The sequence below is a fragment of the Odontesthes bonariensis genome, chromosome 18 (assembly GCF_027942865.1).
Source record: "Odontesthes bonariensis isolate fOdoBon6 chromosome 18, fOdoBon6.hap1, whole genome shotgun sequence".
NCBI lineage: Eukaryota > Metazoa > Chordata > Actinopteri > Atheriniformes > Atherinopsidae > Odontesthes > Odontesthes bonariensis.
In genome coordinates this window covers 9969409-9987317 of record NC_134523.1, presented here as the reverse complement: position 1 = coordinate 9987317, position 17909 = coordinate 9969409, and the positions used below count along the sequence as shown (strand labels likewise).

Sequence of the window (17909 nt, the reverse complement as noted above, 5' to 3'; positions counted from 1 at the left end):
ACTGCTGAAGGCTTTGAAAATAAAACTGCTGTGTCATATACTTAATACTTGATGTTTTTCCTCTTCGTGTCATATTTGTAGTCTTGCAAATTCTGTCTTGTAAGCTGGATAATCATTACAATGCCTCTATCAGGAAAATTTCAAAAGAAAATAAGTAGGGAAAAGATGACTCACAGCCAGTTTTTGGCAATAATTTGTCAACATTTTTGAGGAACTTCTTTTTGAGAAGAGAGCCAACAGGTCCAGATAATTAAACAAGCAGATTTATTCATTAGTATTGAGTTTGGAAATCAATTTTTTGCCAGCGTCGCTCCATAGTAACCTGAGTCGGACTGAGTAGGACTTATCTCATTAAACTAGATTCAGATATGTGCGACTGCCTCAAGATAAGCTGTAATAACTGGTGAAATCTGTCCCGTTGGTTTATCGTTAAAAATTTTCGAAATCTTATGACGTTTCTATCAGTCTCCGCTTCACTTTATGTTGTTGGCTGAAATGTTGTTAACATGCTAACGCTAAGACGAACATGGGGAAACATTATACCTATTAAACATGAGATTATTCTTAACATGTAGGTCAGAGTTTGCCTTGCCTACAGTAAATACAGGCTCACATGGCCACTTCCTAGGCTGTAAACCACAGCTGTAATATCCTCACTGACCCACTAAGGAGGCACTACTTTGAGCTGCCAGACACTAAGGCTGTCTGCCTTCCAGAGGACACTAACCTACAGAGGAGAATGAGGTCTCATGTTTATAGAAATTGCTGGTTTTACTCTTTATGCCAGGTTGCCTGTTCAGTGTGTGGCGGATAAATTAAAGTGCATTTGGTACCTTTTTCTGTATGGTTGTAAAGTGTATTCTGTGCAGCTCTTATGACATGTAGAACATAATATTTTATCTGAATGTATGACATACAGCCAATATTTAGTTACACCCATCTAGGTCTGTCAGGGATTGAATTTTACAACCTTAAAGCTGTCGCCCACACGTTTTTATGTTTTGTTTTTCACATCCCAGGACTTAGACAGTGGTATTCGGTCACCCCCCCCCCCTGCATGAGTGCCATTCACTTCTTGATGACACTGTTTGTGCCTGTTGACAAACTGCGATCAGTCAAAATGCTGCAATATCATTAAAGAACCGAGCAGATGTGATGAGTTGAGGCAGAGCACCAGTTAAATGGCCATTAATGTGGCTCTGTAATCAGCCCCTTCAAGTCTGCGTGCTGTCTGTTACAGAATCACAGAGACTGAGGTTGTGTCCATTAGATTCTGCTGCTGCACCATTAGTGGAATTCTGAGTAGAATGGATCTGAACTCAGAGCTATAATCAATATGATAGATATGTGTCACTCCTCTTATCTGTAACAAAGCTTTTGTAGATGCAACCAGATTTTTGTGTTGCTCTGCTGCACAGGACAGTGATGCCTATTCAAATCCCATGGAGTATAAACATCAGTGGGGAATATTGTGGAATTGGACATTTGGTTTCTGGTACTGAGAAGAATGTGAACAGGATGATATGTGGTCACTAACTTATTTACCTGTAACTGACATGTTCATACATGTTGATTAGATGGTTTTACAAAATGTTACAATTACTCTCTGCATTTACTTTTGCACTGTGTGTTGCAGTATATAACTCATCTTGTTTTTTTTTTTTACTCTAGCATTAAAGTGCATTAAGACAAAGTTGCTGATGCTGAAAAATGGACAAAATGCCAACGCACATCCTGCCATTAGGAGATGGTTATTTTACTTGAGAATTTGTAGGCACATTTATCCGCCCTTAATTCGGTACATAGTTGTTGAGGCCTCCAGTATGTAACTGCTGGCCTCACCCTCCCCTTTTGTAAATGACAGTTTATCCAACAATTTTGTCATGTACATGGATCAACAGTAAACATGTGGGATTCCAAAGCGTCCTAATATGGAGCATGGCCTGATACTGTTCTGTAAGACCAACTCAAATTAAATGGCCCGTCGCCAGCAACTTTGCCTTCTTACTGCGTTTTCTCATAGAAGGGATTGCTCCACTTTAGCACAGTCAGCCTCTGGGTGAGGATATTGAGTATGTGGAACAGCATTGCTGAATTTATTTCTTTGTTTATTTATTCAGGTATTTATCCCTGAAACATGATGCTAAAACTTTTAGTTTTAGTTTTATTCAGTGCAGTCTGGTTGTGTTTCAATGCGGACCAAAACAGAACCCCACTGCAGTCTTTTGTTGTATCAATGTGGTACAACAGTGTCATACGTCATATTTGGAGGCATTCTGGGAGGATAAGAAATGGGTTTCAACAACTCTAAGAGTATTTACTGTAAACAGTTGAGCACCTTGGGAGGGTGAATTAGTAGTAATGGTTGCAGAAGTAGTATTACAGTAGACTTTTTAAATAATCATGAAGGATGCATGTTCTTAATTCAAATGATAATTCAGATGAAATCATGCAAATATACAGTTATTTAATGATACAACTTGTAATCAGTGTACAAAGATACAGTGATGTACTATGTAGTTATTTTAAAATACAGTCAAAAGCGAGACTGCTGACAATTTATTGATACATTTATTGTGAATTGTTTTACAGTGGAGTTCTTTTGCACCAGTAATTTTTGAGTTTGCCCTCTTTGAGCTGAAAGAAGCTGCCCATCCATCTCTTTTAGTTTCATATGATTTGTGGCTAGTTACACTGGGAGGAGGGTGTTGTTGCAACACTGCTACAGCAGCTACAGAATGTCACTTTTGACACCTGGTTGACAGACTGCGAGACCCAGGTGTCTCTTTAGGTTTCTTTCGAAGATGCTAAATGCCAACGTTTTTGCTTATTGAATTTTGAATGATCTGTTAGTAGAAGTTGCATGACATCATGCAGGCATTTGCCCCAAAAGGTCACCCTAACCAATCAGCTGTTATTGAGCCAAAGCTGACCATTGGAAAGTTTTTTCTTTTGTGGAAGTCATGATGACAGTGGAGAGGAAACTCATTATGACACCAAAGATTTTTCCTGCTCCTTTTATCTCCAACTCTGGACTCGGATGTTGAGTGTGCGTGTATTATCACATACATGTATCTTAGCCATTCCATTATTGATGCAGTTGCGTTTTTGTTTGCTTGTTTCAGTGTCACCGAATCCTCCCCGGAGCATACATTTTTAATGATCTGGGAAAGGCGAGACGTTCCTTGTGGCTTTTGAGGCTGGTCAGTTGCCACACAGCAGTCTGAACTATCATTCAGTGCCCACCCACTCGATCTGGTCCCCTGCTTATGATATATGTGTCGGTTATTATTACTACAGTGTCTGTGAAGCTTGTGTTTAGGAAGTGCTCCACTGTCATCGTTGTCTTGTTTATAGAGCGTCACAAGCTCAATTTAGGTGAATGGATGTGTGCTTGATAAAAAAAATAAAAATCAAACATTCACAATAGAGCAGATCAAACAGGATCTTTTTTTAGGCTTTGTAGAAACATGATCCCACACTTTACCAAGTATTACAGCTTGATGAGTTACATAGCAAAGCAAGTGGGTATGTGCTACAACAAGCAACATGTTGTCGTGTTACTTTTTTTCCCCGCCTCCCACCAACTGTACACGACCATTTTCTCTGCTCCCTTGGTTTAAGATGGCCCCTCTCTCCCTTTGTCTGTGTGCCTCTCCCCCTGCCACTGGCCAATGGCTTGGTTGTTGGTGGGAGCCATTGCAGCCAGTGGTATTATATTGTGGTATGGACAATTGAGTGAAATGAGTTACAACAAGCCAGCAACACTAATATCCAAGGCTGTGCAAAGACCTTAGACCCTAGAAAAGCAAGTACTCAAAGTAAAAAATAAAATAAATAAATAAAAAAAAACTGGACGAAATGGGGCAACATTTTAAAACATGATAAATGAATCTAATTTATAAAAAAAACTTTAATAAGAGCAACACGTGTTTGGCGAACTACATCACACTTCGGATTCCCTCGCACTTGTATTTGTGTTTTGTGGAAACTAAATGTCACAGAGCAGCATTAAAACTTACCAGTGAGAGGATGGGACTAAAGTGCCTTGTTCCCAATGTCACGTGGAGGCCACATCTGTACACACAGAGGAACTGGGCAGCACGAGTTTGGAATTCATAACAACAACTTTCTCTTTGCCATGTCCTGAAAAATTTCTATGAATCCTCTGTGGGTGATAGGAAAATCTTTGTATTTCTGAGATATCTTTGCACTGCTGGATGAAATATCTTTTTTGCTTTAATTACATGAATAACCAATCAGGAGAATGTATTTTTAATCAGGTTGTTTGGACTATGCAAAAGGCTGCAGTGTTTTTTTTAAAGGCCTCGATTGCACAGATTTGCGTAATTTGGTTACATATAAATTGCACTGAGACCTGTATCTAAGCTCCAAAGCTACCCATCCATTCTCTAAATTTGGACATCAAAGGGGAACAGGAGAAGGGCAAATGCGTGTGACTTCTCGCTAAGATGAAAACATTTTAGCTGAGTTTGCTCATTTTAAATTAGAACATAACTTGGACATAAAATCTTTACCCACATATATTTGGGAGAACATTTTCATCGTCTACTTTTCCTCCAAAATGGTCCACTTGCATGAATATGATATCTATTCTGTATGCAGTAACTGTCTGAAAAATGCTGACTTATTCAGCTGTGGCAATCCCTGTCACATCCTCAGATGAAGACTGGCAGGCTGACGTTGAATTGACTGTAAATTCCTGAATTCTCACACTTACCTCCGTTTAGAAATGTAGACTGAATATTTCAGTTTGTATCTCTCTTTTCTCACTTTATCTTCTTCCCATCTCAGTCTCTTCATATCTGTCAACCTGAGTCGGTTATTGCCATCATCAGCAACTGCCCCGTTCCTAGAATCCAGACTCTTTCCTCAGCACCTGTCAGCTCACCAGCCTGCTGTATGTGTGTGTGGGTGGTCACAGGTTGAAGTACTGAAATGCAAATTTGCTGTGGTGATGCAGCAAAGCGGACTTCGTATGTTTATGTATGTGCGTGTGTGTGTGTGTGTGTGCCAGGTGGTAGTTAATCCACTGCATGGGTTGCTGGGCTCATGCCACAACACTTTGAACATTTCTCCTGGCTTTTCCAGCCTCCTATTTCCCTGGGCATTCTCCACTGTCTGGAAGGCAAGGCGGGTGACAACACTGGCACTGGTACACCAAAGGCCCAGTTTAATACCATCAGAGGCAGTTTTTATGAGAATGGGCGCCATGCCCTGCCGTCTTAGGCAGGGACTCAGACGACCCCAAGAGCAAATTACCCCTGGCCTCGCTTACTTCTTAGCTGCTTTTTTTAAAAATGTCATTTTCTGTATTTCTCTCTTATTGCCTGTTTCACTCTTCTGTAGCCTCACTGTCTGCTGCTGCGTCAGCCCATGAATCATTCAAGTCATTCTGTTTGTCTTCCCATCTACATGAATACTGTTTTCCCTTTTTTTGCTCCTACTCTTTTCTGCACCTCCTTGAGATTTTTTTGTATCTCCTCCAGCTGTGTCGTTGTCCAGGTTTTCTCCTGATTGGTTTTTACCCTTATTAGCTTTTTTTCATTTTTTTTCCCTTTATATCTTAGTATTAGCCCTCAGCTTATCACTGTCAATCAAAAGACACCCAGCAGTTGTATGACTGAGGTGGGTTTAACAGCAAAACCATGACAATCAGGGTTCAACATGTGGAAATGGTTAATAGCTAGATACATTTACCACTTACATCCTAAGGCTAAGTGCTAACTTGAAAAGTTGGTCTAAACATCTGAGCAATATGTTGACAGCTCCCTCTCGAGCGAAGCTTTTGCATTAATGGTGTCATCTACAGACTGTGTATAACGTGTGTATGCTTGTGTGTTTGTGAGTTGAGTGCATTTGTCGGTGAATGAAGGATACTACTTAGGAATATGATGAAACGATGCAAAGAGGTTTTAGGGTCAGGTGTTTTGATTCAAATAGCATCAAGTACTCAAAAAACTGATTTCTCAAAGTGATGCAGTTCTATGTCAGCCCTTTTGGATCCAAAGCAGTGTGTTGGGCTCGAAAGAAAGTGCAGCAAGTGTCGATGAATATATTTACATGTAAATGTCCGTGTGTTGTGTAAAATCCTCCCGAGAGACTTTCATTTCAGTTCCAGAGGGGCACCACATGGGGAGAAAGCCCACTTCACTTGTGTCAGGCTTTTCTCCATAAAAAGTACTCACAGCCGTGCATGTTGAGGAGCCTCCACACAACACCGACTGTAACTGAGAGTGAAAACGTTTGGCTGTTTTTTGTCATTAACGGTTGATATAACAGTGGAAAAATCTGACTTTGACTGCTGTTTTCCAGGGATCCTTTTATTGGATTATGTGGGTCAAAATATTGATATGCCTCAAATTGTATTTGGTGGAGCTGTCAGGTTTTGTTTTGTCTCAAGGAAATGTAAGGTGGTGTCAGCTTCACTTGCTTTGCATCACGTGACTGAAATTATTGATTTCTTTTTTCCAACAGCAGACAAACACATTATGCTGTGTTTAGTGTACATTACACTGCATATAGGTTATTCAGAGGCACTTAGAATGTTTGGACATTCTAAGTATAGCCATCTGTGCCTAGCAGTGGCTGCCTCGCTGCTGTCATGTGAGCTGCATGTGGGATCCTACTCGCTGGCCTTTTTATTTTTCATCCTCCCTTATTCAGCAGTCTCACACTTTTTACAAAAATTGGAGGAAGGAAGATTTTTACAAAATATTTCTTCCTTTGCATATTTTTCCATCATCTTACCAATGTTATTTCATGTCAAAAAGTTAGTTTTCGTCAGAACTAAATCCAGCTGTCGTGGTACAAGTAGGCTTTATACATAATCTGTTGTTAAACTGCACATGTTTACCTTTATATGTCAGCAAGTTCTTCTGCCTCTTTCATCCAGTCCTTAACAGTAAGTAGGCTGTGTTCTTGCCTTTAGAATCCTAAAGTTACTGAGCTGACTGAGCTGAGCCAAACAGTTTGTGTTTGAACAGGGTGGTGACGCGTACCGGCAGTTACGTTATCAGGTGTCTTTGTCTTGCGGGTAAAAGCTTTCCAATTTGATGGTGTTGTCTGACCCTCTGTTTCTCTTTCACTCTCTTTCTTATTTCCCTCGTGCGAGTTTTTTAATTTAACCTGTCACTCCCTCTCTCTGTCACCACCGCTCTCCTCTCCATCCTTTACCTACTTGGTACATCTGTTTCTCAGATTTTTTAAAATTCCTCCTCCTGCCCTTTTCTTATCTTTCTACATCAGTGCGCCGCCACCATCTCTTCTTCGCTTGCCTTCCCTCGCAGATCCACCCACATCTGTCCTCATCTTCCTTCATGACCTCCTTCTAGCCACATGCTAATGTGTTTTCAGGTAGCACAGAGTGACTGAGAGAGGACATTAGAGGATATACTGACTGCCAGTGGCAGCATTGGGTCCAGGACGCTCAGGACAGTACAAGTGGTGGAGTTAGCATTTGTCAACATTCTGTGTGTGCGGATTTGTGTGTTCTTTCTGATTTCTTAGAGTTTTGTCAGCGTGCCTATGCTTATATTTTTCTGTAATTCTTTATGTAACATTATGTGTATGTATTTGAGATTTTATCCATGTGCGTGCAAGTGTTAATAATGCAGTGCTGTTGATTACACTGAATGATTGATGACAAGGAGGTCAAGGATAGAGCTCAGTCAGATCACGCAGAGGACAGAATAAAAAACAACCCTGACAGCAAAGTCAGTGTGCAAAGGCTTTGTGTGCAACCATCCCTCTGCCTCCTAAACAGGATGCCCTTTATATATTTACCGTAGTTGGTGTTATCTTCATCATGTGGTAAGATAACTCTGCTTGCATTTAGAAGGCGTACTTAGACCCAAGTATCTTAACTGGCATGCAATTTCATGCAATTTTAATGCTTTTAGCCTCCCCCTAGATATTATTGTGCACTATTCCAACAAAGGTAAAATATGGAAAAAAGATACCTTCTTTGCTTATTGTGCAAAGATTTCACACCATCTCTTATCACATAAAAGTGCGTGCATGCCCACAGATCCCAAGTGATGAACACAAATCTCGCTTTAGGGTTTAATCAGTACATGTGATGCAACATGACGCCTTATTGATCTGCTCTGTGAGAATCACACATGAGCGTGTAGTGTTGTGAATAACTCTTGATGGGTGATACCGTGGTTGTAAAATCTTTGTAGGGTAAAACGCACGGGCAAACCAGCCTGGGCACTATCGTCCAAGTTTATCTGTCTGCTAAAAAAAAACTTTGCACACCCATTCGCTTCTATCTTCGGTGCCGGCAGCCAGCTTTCTGCGGAACGCTGTGCTACAGTATAGACATGATGACACTACACACGTTTGAGTCAGCTTGTGCACAGCCTTTTCTGCTTTTACCCTCTCTGCTCGGTGCAAAAAGCAGTACGAGCGCTTGGTTGGGATGAGATGTAGAGTGACAGCCCACTCTTGCAGGGAGGAGGAAAAGCTTCCCCGTCCTCCTTGTTGTTTGTTAATATGCTGCTTTGTGGTTGTAGTTGTAGCTTTTTTTTACTCTAGCTTTGTTTTAGATAGTGTTCGTAGGGTTTGTTTTGCAGATGAAGCGTAGAAGAAGGGTTGTGTAACTCCCACTCCCACAATAGTAGCAGTACTTAGTCATATTTGTATGAACTGTGATTGTTCTCCGTTGAAACTTTGACAGTGTTGTTTTTGCTAAATCAAAAGCTGTTCATATTTAGGCTTCTTTGCCCAATATATCCTCTATAAAACAATATGTATCCCTAGTGATAGCATTCAATCTACCTTGTGTAACATGAACATCTGTATTTCGCTGTGTGTCTTCGCTGCCAACTCTTTGTGTCTCACTTTCAGGTATTCAATACCTACTCCAACGAGGATTACGACCGCCGTAATGAGGAGGTGGACCCTGTGGCCTCCTCCGCTGAGTACGAGTTGGAGAAGAGGGTGGAGAAACTGGAACTCTTCCCCGTGGAGCTGGAGAAAGGTGGGAAAGAAAATCTAGAAGCATTCTAATGAGGAGGTGGTGCTGTCAGTTACTCATGACACCCAAGAGATAACATCACCCACACACAGCGTGTCATCAGGAAATCTTTTATTTTCAAAGGTGTTTCATTTTCCCTCCCGGTATTCAGGTGGTTTTGTTAATTTTCTTCCTTGCAGCAGCAAATTACTTTAGTTCTCCTTAGATTACACTAAAAAGCATGGGAGAGCGCAGTTTGTTGTAATTTCCCAGTATACAAGCATCAATGCACCACACTTCATCGGTTCCCCAACTTCTTTTCCGCCTGTCTTGCTCCGTACAGATATCTCCCACGTTACAAATCACAACTGCCAAGAATGTTAAATGTGGTAACATTTCATTGTAGAATTGCTCCATCCACTCACTGTTATGTAACCCGAACAGCTTGTGAATAATTAATGCGGCATGGGGATGGATGAGGGGAAGTTCCCTTCCAAGATATTTCCTATTTATGTGAAAGCCAGCTATGTCTTTAAGATACATGTCTCTTCATCTTTTCAGTTGATAAATCTCTTGTGTTTGAATGTGGTCATCTATCCATGCAGCAAAGTGAAAGAAAGCACAGCCCTACATCAATCTAAAATAATCAGCTGATCTTTACTACGCCTTAAAATTGGGTCCAAATACAACTTGAGAAAAAAACAGCACAAGAAATATTACGCCATGCCATTCTTTATTAAGCAGTTTCACAGCTTCCATTGGATTTAAGAAGATAAGTAGCAGCCAGGTGCAGCTTATCAGATGGACTTGATTGACTGATCATCTGCAAGTGTGAGAGCATCTTTAATACCGGTAGTTTGCTGGTCCCAAACATTCAGGTGTGCGTTAACACAATGTCAAGGAGGAAAGACATCACCAGTGATTTTCGAAAAAGCACTTGTTGCTGCCCATTATCAGGGGTAATAAGGCCATTTACAAACAATGTTAAATCCAATATTTTACAGCAAGAAAGTGGAAAACATTCAAAGCAGCAAACTTCCCAGGAGTGGACATCGCTCCAAGGTTTTGTGCAATACTCAAAAGAAATTGCCCAAAACACAATATAGGCTTCAGGTAGCATGTTAAAGCTTATGTTAGTAAAATTAGAAAAAGACTGTATGACTAAACAAGTATGACTCTTTTGGAAGGGTTGCCAGGAGAAAAATCTCTTTTCTCTAAAAAGCTTAGGTTTGTCTGAACAAACCCCCAGACTAAAGTGGAGATGTTTGGTCAGAATGCACAGTAGCATGTTAGGAGAAAACCAAACACGGCATATCAGCACAAACACCTCATAACAACTGTCAAGCACGGGGATGGAGGGTTGACGATACGCGTTTGTTCTGCAGCCACTTGAACTGGGCACCCTGTGATCATTGAGACGATCATTAACACCTCTACCAACTAAAGTATTCCAAAGTTAACTGTGAGGCCATCTGTCCGATAGATAAAGCTTGGCTGAGAATGGGGTCGTGAAATATGACCATATTTCCAAGAACAACAGCAAACAGAGTGTTTGAAAAAGAAAAGAATCCAGGTGTTGCAAAGGTCCAGTCCAATGTCAGACGTTTGAGACATTGAGCCTGAGACGTTGTAAAGAAGGTACAAAATTCCTCCATAACGATGCGACAGACCGATAATGTCATAATGAAAGAATTTCCTGCTAAAGATGATCCTATAAGTGATTGAATCATGCATTTGACTTACTTTCACAAACACTGTTTCTGTATTTTGGCTTAGTTCTTAAATAGATAATGACAGGGTGTTATATGTCATGTGTTTCTATTTATCTGAGGTTGTTTTTACTTACTGTCCTGATACATAAAAACTTTGAATTGAAAGAGGCTGTGTTTTTTTTTTTCACACAACTTATTTCCTCCCTCTGTGATTTGAAAGATAGGAAATGAATTCTAAACCTCATTCCACTTAATTAAGTCAATATGTAAACATTTAAATTGTGTGTTCTTCACATTTCCAGATGAAGATGGCCTGGGGATCAGTATTATCGGGATGGGTGTTGGTGCGGATGCTGGGTTGGAGAAACTTGGTATCTTTGTCAAGACCGTCATCGAGGGCGGAGCTGCTGAGAGAGATGGCAGGTGAGAGGCACTTTCCTGATGGATATCTCGCACCCTCTCTGACCTGAAAATTGAACAATATGCATTTGTGTAGAAAAATGTACCAATAGACTATGAGCTATTTAGGTTTTGCGAACCCATTTCCACACTCCTGCTTCACTGTCTCTTCCACACTCCGTCACGCGCTGTCCTTGTCAGATTTAACAGCAGGGGTTCGGATTAGATCCGCTGGGACAAGAGGTCTTACACAGGACTGCATGCGTGTGTGTTTATGCTGATGGTGGATTGTGTGACAGAGATATTGCGTCAGGGTAATTAGGGTCTCACTTGTATTCTTTGTAAGTTTGTCGACAGAAAAATTCCCATTTTCTCTTGTTCAGTGTGTTTTTGTCTCTGTCCCTGGATGGTGTTTCTGTAAATGCAGTGTAAGCCCTCAGCCAGGGGTAGAGGTTGGTTTCTACCTCTAAGCCACGAGCTTCCCCCTCATTAGTGTGTTACTGTGGTTCAGGTTCCCTGTAAACTGATTAAAACACTGATAGGTAGCACCGCTCAGTGCAGGGCGACGGCAATAAGTGCTGTGAGCGCTCTATAGAAACTGTGAATCCAGAGGCACTGTGGTTGTTTGCGATAGTTTGTCTCCTGCAGGGATTAGATCATCCCTTTAAGTGGAAGGAACAGCTGCACTTTTCTGTAAAATGACAGTCAGATTAGTTCAAATGTAGCAAGGAGAGAGAGAGAAAGGAGGAGAGTTGATCTGCTCTAAGAAGACAGTTTCACCGACTCCAGAAACTTTGCAGTTAGGCGGAGTAATAAGAAAAGTTGAAAAGATTAAAGGGAAAGCTGTGCTGAGTCTACTGTTCAGTGTATTTGTTTGCTTGTTAGATCTTAGCCCTCTTTTCCTTAATGTCGACCTGAATGACTCTGAATATAAACAAACTTCAAAACCGGAGACCTTCAGGTATCGAAAATCTTCTCCCTTGCCTACAGATTCTTTAAAATCACGTGTAGGTATCTGTTTCTCCAGATAAAGTGTTAATCAGCACATGAAACAATAAAACCACCGGTGAACATTGTAATTTCTGTTTGTTTAGTAGCAGGATTAGTAGCAGTTGCAGGATGTTCTTGTTGTCCCAGTCCACATGTTACCATGCTGCATGTATTTTAATAGGATTTGTTTAGACCACATATTGTCCATATACATTATATACATGTCCCCTTAAAATGAAGAACAAATTTTAAAAAATGATTTCATCACAATGTGAGACAAATAAACTTATGGCGATTAATACTTGATAGCTTTAGTACATTGGCTCAACCTCTGAGCACTCTCATTCTCCACTCGCAGGCTCACTTATCAGCGTGTATTTTCCCTGTGTCATTACCCCTCCTGCGATAGGACTTCCTGTCTCTTGCTGAGTCTGACTTAATGGTCTGAGGCGCTCTAACGCTCTCAGTGCCAGGCAGATAGATAGATGGAGTCGGATGAAGCTCACTGCATCATTCGCCACTGTGTTGGGGTCAAATGAGGATTGCAAGCTTGCGGATGTGTGTGCATTTTGTTTTTGTTGCATCGCCTTTTTTGTGTTTTGCTGTATTGTTGTATTATTTCACTGCTGCCCATGCTTTGCATTTCAAGTTCCACAAAGAGTTCAGAAGCCACAAAGGTCAGAAAAACCTCTGAGCAGTTGACCAATAAGCAGCTCGCTCCATGCCGACCTGTCAGTCCGATCCGTCTGTGCACATCCTTATGACAGCTCTGCTCAGAGTTGTAGGTGTCACAGTCACACTGAATCCTTCTCAGCAGCTGCTGTATGGTGCCTGTATGCGTGTGAGAGACGTGGAAAGGGGGTGAAAGGACGCTGTTTACCGAAACCGACACGACCGTCAGGAAACATTTTATTCCTTTTGATCTAGTTCTTGCAGAAAGTTGCTTCAAAAATTCAAAGTTTGCAGGGCTTTTACGGGAAAGAAAATAAATTAAATGGAATTCAAAGGAGTTCTCAGCCTCTTCTACACTGACGTAACCATTCTTAAATAAATATGTTTTATGAGTTCCTCAGTTTTGTAGAAGTGTAATTATGGATTACTAAAGTACTCACTTAAATATTAATACCAAATATGCCTCAATATGTCCGTCCCAGGTTTTTTTTTTAATTCTAGTCATTACCTTATCATTCTATTTATTTATGTTTTGTTAAATTGGTCCTTCAGTTGTAGTTCCATCATCTAAATCAAGTCAAGAGGTCTTCACTGACCATTTTACATAATAGAAATGTGACAAGTGAACTACAAGGGGAATGGTAGATGCTCTACATTTTTCCGACTTGCATGCTGCTGTTTTTTGGACCAAATACAATCAGGATCCTTGCAGTGGAAACCAAAGCAGTTTGTCACACGACGAATATCTGCACTGTGCCTTCAAGCATTAATGTATTAGAATAATGTGCTGTTTTGGGGAAAAAATAATGAGCTATAGTTTTTGTTTTATTCATACGATGAAAAAATGACTCACAAGCCACACTCAAAATCCCTCTTAGTCATTTTTTTATTTTTATTCAAATCTGATCTGGATTTGAATTGAATATTCAACAAGGATGTCCCTTTTAAGTAGTTTGCTCACAAATCCTCCACAGTGAATACCTTTTCATTACTAGTTCACTGTGAGGTCAAGAACTTGCGTGACCCACAGTCATTTCCGGATCAGAGCAGAAATCCCTGATGTGTTGTGGCTCAAGGCTCAAGGCGAGCTGGCCTCCACGTCCTTATTAGCCCTGCTTGTTTGTTTTTGAGTCTCATCTCTTCTTCTCTTCATTTCGTCTTGAGCAGTTGCAGGAGGAATCTGTGACAGCAAGAAAGCCCAGCACGGTTGCAATTTTGAAAATAATGTGAACATGTATGACATTCCACTTTCTTTGTCCTTTGTGCTTTTTCTTTGTTGTTGTGTTGCCTCAGTGTAGTTTTCCTCTCCTTTTCTACCACACATACACTGTGTGTTAGCCTGTTCAACATTTCTTTTTTTTTTTTTTTAGATTTGAGACATCTTTTCTCTGTGGCTACTTGGACAAATTGCTTAATGATGTTTCTGCTTGCGTGCATCAGAATCAAGGTGAATGACCAGATCGTGGAGGTGGACGGCACCAGTCTGGTGGGGGTCACTCAGAGCTTTGCTGCCTCCGTCCTCAGGAACACATCAGGAGTGGTTCGGTAAGACTTGCACACAACCCAAACCAAAACTTTGCTTTTTTTTTTGCAGGTGTTTACTCTGATGTTTAGTTTGACAAATTTGCCAACAGCTGTAGTGGCAATAGATGAAAATGGTGAGATGTCAATAAATCTCTCAAACTTGTAGATGCTAGGCAGGTCCAGATGATTTGCAGTCTTACTTTTAAAAGGTGGCTGCGGATTTTATTGCTCCAAACCCCTTTTTGTTCTGTCGATTGACAAAACTGACATTCCCTCTGTTTGGAAACAGCAACCTTTAAGAAATGAACTATTTCATTGTTTCTTTGGACAACAGGCAAGATTGTGTGTTGCTCTTTAAATGGATCATCTCAAAGCTTAATAATGCGGTGGGTCATGGAATATGAAAGCAAAGACTTATCAGTTTAGGTCTGTCTGAACATATTAGTGGAGAGTACACTAAATCAGGCTATCCGTCACAGTAATCTTTTGATTCCGTCATCATACCTTGCGTGACTCTAAACCTCTGTGAATACCAACAAAACAAGCCATTTCTGATTTCAAATGCTACATCAAAGCTACTGATTCATCCTACTATTACAACTTTTTTAATTTGTCTTTCTTTTGAGGCCATATGAAGACATGTGGCTACTTCTGTTCTATTTCTCCTGGATAATGTCATTGTCATCTACATCAATAGTAAATTCTCCTCACTTATATTATAACGTATTTTAAACCATATCTAGATTCTATAAAGCGCTCTGCAGTGTTTCTCATTCAACCATTAGCATACAGCCATATAGTCCCTTCTTATGATGTATGTTATCCTGTATATGCAGTGCTTTTTCTTTACAGTAACACACTAATGAACGTATAGCAATTTGGGATTCAGCGTCTTTCCTCAGGACAGTTCAGGGTTAGGGACTGGACCAACATAGCTGCAGCTGGAAGCATCTTAACTGTACTTGCATTTATTAGATACTCTCTACCTTTAAGAACTGGTATCTGTTGAAAGCCAAATGCAGACCATGACCGCGTATTCGATTAACATATGGACAAAGTCAATTACTTACAATAAAAGCTAATTTCATTTCATAGCCGTAGTTTCTTCAGAGGCTGAGAAATAATGTTTCTTGTGGAGATACTCAAGCTTCAGGAGGCTGTTTTCTAGAAACAAAACGTTTTGTAACTGTCTTCTAATGTATTTTTTTAAAAGTGCCTGGGGCCTGAAAGTGGTAAACTCAGCCATGAACAGTAACATCTGAATAGATGCTAAAAAAAATTGCAAAACCACCACTTAAGCTGCTACACTCTGTACAAAAGTCTTGTGCATTTGACAGTTTAGCGGCTTTTGGCTTGGGTCTGCTGAGAGCATTTGGATGTAGACGGCACACACACAAACACAAAATCACACTCAAAGCATGGCAGGAAGGCTTTGATTTGGAAGCCTTGAGCTGTCTTTGGCAACTGCGTGCACTATCAGCCTCCAAATGATTCCTTGTTTCATTTTTTTCCTCATCTTGTTGTGGCTTAGTGTTGTCTTTCCCCCTCCTCTATAAATCCTCTTTGCACCCTTCTCCAATATCTTTTGAATCATGGCCTACATTGTGTTTACATGTCGACTTTTCTTTGAAGCCTTTTACTTTTTGTCATCCCTGTTAATGCTTGACCTTCAGTCATATTGCGGTGGTGCAGAAATACAGTGTACGATGAAAGGCTGAGGAAAGGTTGATGACATGTCTGACAGCATTACAACAGACTGCTAGCACGGAAGACAATGTTTGCTGAACTAATATTGACAGTGGTGGTTTTCACCAGGATGTGGCTGTATAGGTGAGGCAGCCTTAAAGTTCCAACTGTTATCTGCAAATCTATGAGAAAGCTATATATCTTGATCCACTTTTTAAAAGTCCACAGATAAATTGAGTTACGTCTAATATGTAAGAAATTTCAAAACCAGCATAGGAATGTCACTCTCAGAAGTCATAGCAACATGCAACGATGCTGTTACTCCACGGTTTCTCCTGACCAGTTTTCACTCTCCCTGCCCCCTCTCCACTGTCCCTATTTCATCTTCTTCTATCACATCCCCCTCCTTGGTAAATCCTTCCCTCACTCTGTCTGATCACCAGAGGTTTTATGGCCAACTGTCCTAGATTTGCCATTTTAGCTATATTTAACCCTGACTTTCAGCAGCAAATCACCCAGGTTTTAGTCAGAAGACTCCCCTCAGCGCTCTGGTTATGAAAAACAGCGTGTACATTTTTGTTCATATAGTATAAGGCATATATTACAAAGCACTGGCTTTACACAGTTATGTTGAAGATTGTTACTTACCATGCTGAAGGCATTATGCTTTCAAGCTGTCCAGCCATCCCATTCTCACAAGCGTTGTCACAGGAACACCTTGTGGCAACTTTTGTCAGACTTTGCTCCAACGTTCACTTGAAAAATCACACTTTTGCTCACTAATCCCTGCTGACTACTTCGGGTGCTGCATGTAGAGAACTTTATGGTGGTTTCATCATCGGTATGAATGAACACTTTCCAACGGTACTTGGTTCATTTTCTACATGCAGTTAAACACGCGACTGCCGTCACACAATTTAATGCATCAGGTCAATACCGGTGTGCCAATACTACTCCTGTAACATCAAATTAGCAGTACCATTGATTTTATGATTTATATGATAGTTTAAAATACAAAAAATAGCATCACTGTTGCACCGTATGACTGCTGAAGTTTGTTATGAGTCAGTTGTAGACATGCTGTCCTGCTTACAAGTGTGTATCAGCCCCAGGCAGACATATTCCCCAGCCAATGCATTATTTATTCCTGCTTGACAAATCTTTGTTTTTTAAAGAAAAGGGGAGGGGGGTAAAAATGACATAAATATACACACACATTACAAAAACATAAAAACTACTTTTCTCTTTCAAAACATTTTCAGACACTTAATAACACTAAAGACAGTCAAAAAGAAACGATCATTCAAAATGAACCATCTTAAGCCATAGGAGGTACTGAGAGATTTGTTTTTTGTTTGAACATTGTTGGCCCTGGACTTGCCGATAGTCACTCGTCAAATAACACAATTTGAGTAAATATGTTAGAATCTTCCAATTGCTCACAGCCTACAGTGTAAAAGTGAAAAAGATTATGTGTCTGATCTTAAATATGTTGACACACCTTCATCGTGGCTGAACAGAGACCTCTGTAATGTGTAAACCAATGCTGACACCTGCAAACACCTTTTAGCCGAGCGCTACCTTACACAAAAAAGGAGGGAAAAAAACGTGGACTGCAGAATCAGAATCGGAAAAAAAATGTTTTTCATTCTTTTAAGTTCTTGCAGTATTCTGTATGTTCAAGCCACGCTGAAGGTTTCTGCAGTTCAGCTGCTGCAACAGCCTGTGTGTGGGACTGTCTCAGAGCAGTAGGAGGCAGGGAGAAACCAAGACAAACTCCCCTTGCGTGAAGACAAAAGGCTGTTTCCAGGTCAGCTGCTCCTCAGACCTCCTTGTTCTCCACAGGCTTGTTCTTGTGAAGTACCTCGGTCATCCAGCATCCTCTCTATTGCTCTGTTTTTTTTTTTTTACTTCCTCTCTGTGTCCTGCCCTTCAGTTGTTCC

At 40.6% G+C, this 17909-nt stretch overlaps 1 protein-coding gene across 6 annotated transcripts in view; it reads left to right on the top strand.

The window, feature by feature from the left end:
• ppp1r9a (protein phosphatase 1, regulatory subunit 9A) overlaps window positions 1-17909 on the top strand; it is a 49716-nt gene that overhangs the window by 11065 nt on the left and 20742 nt on the right. For all 6 annotated transcript variants that reach the window (XM_075450305.1, XM_075450306.1, XM_075450309.1 and 3 more), the window contains exons 3-5: window positions 8875-9007; window positions 10998-11118; window positions 14197-14301. In XM_075450305.1, coding sequence (XP_075306420.1) covers window positions 8875-9007; window positions 10998-11118; window positions 14197-14301 — 359 coding nt within the window. The remainder of the gene's footprint in view (window positions 1-8874; window positions 9008-10997; window positions 11119-14196; window positions 14302-17909) is intronic.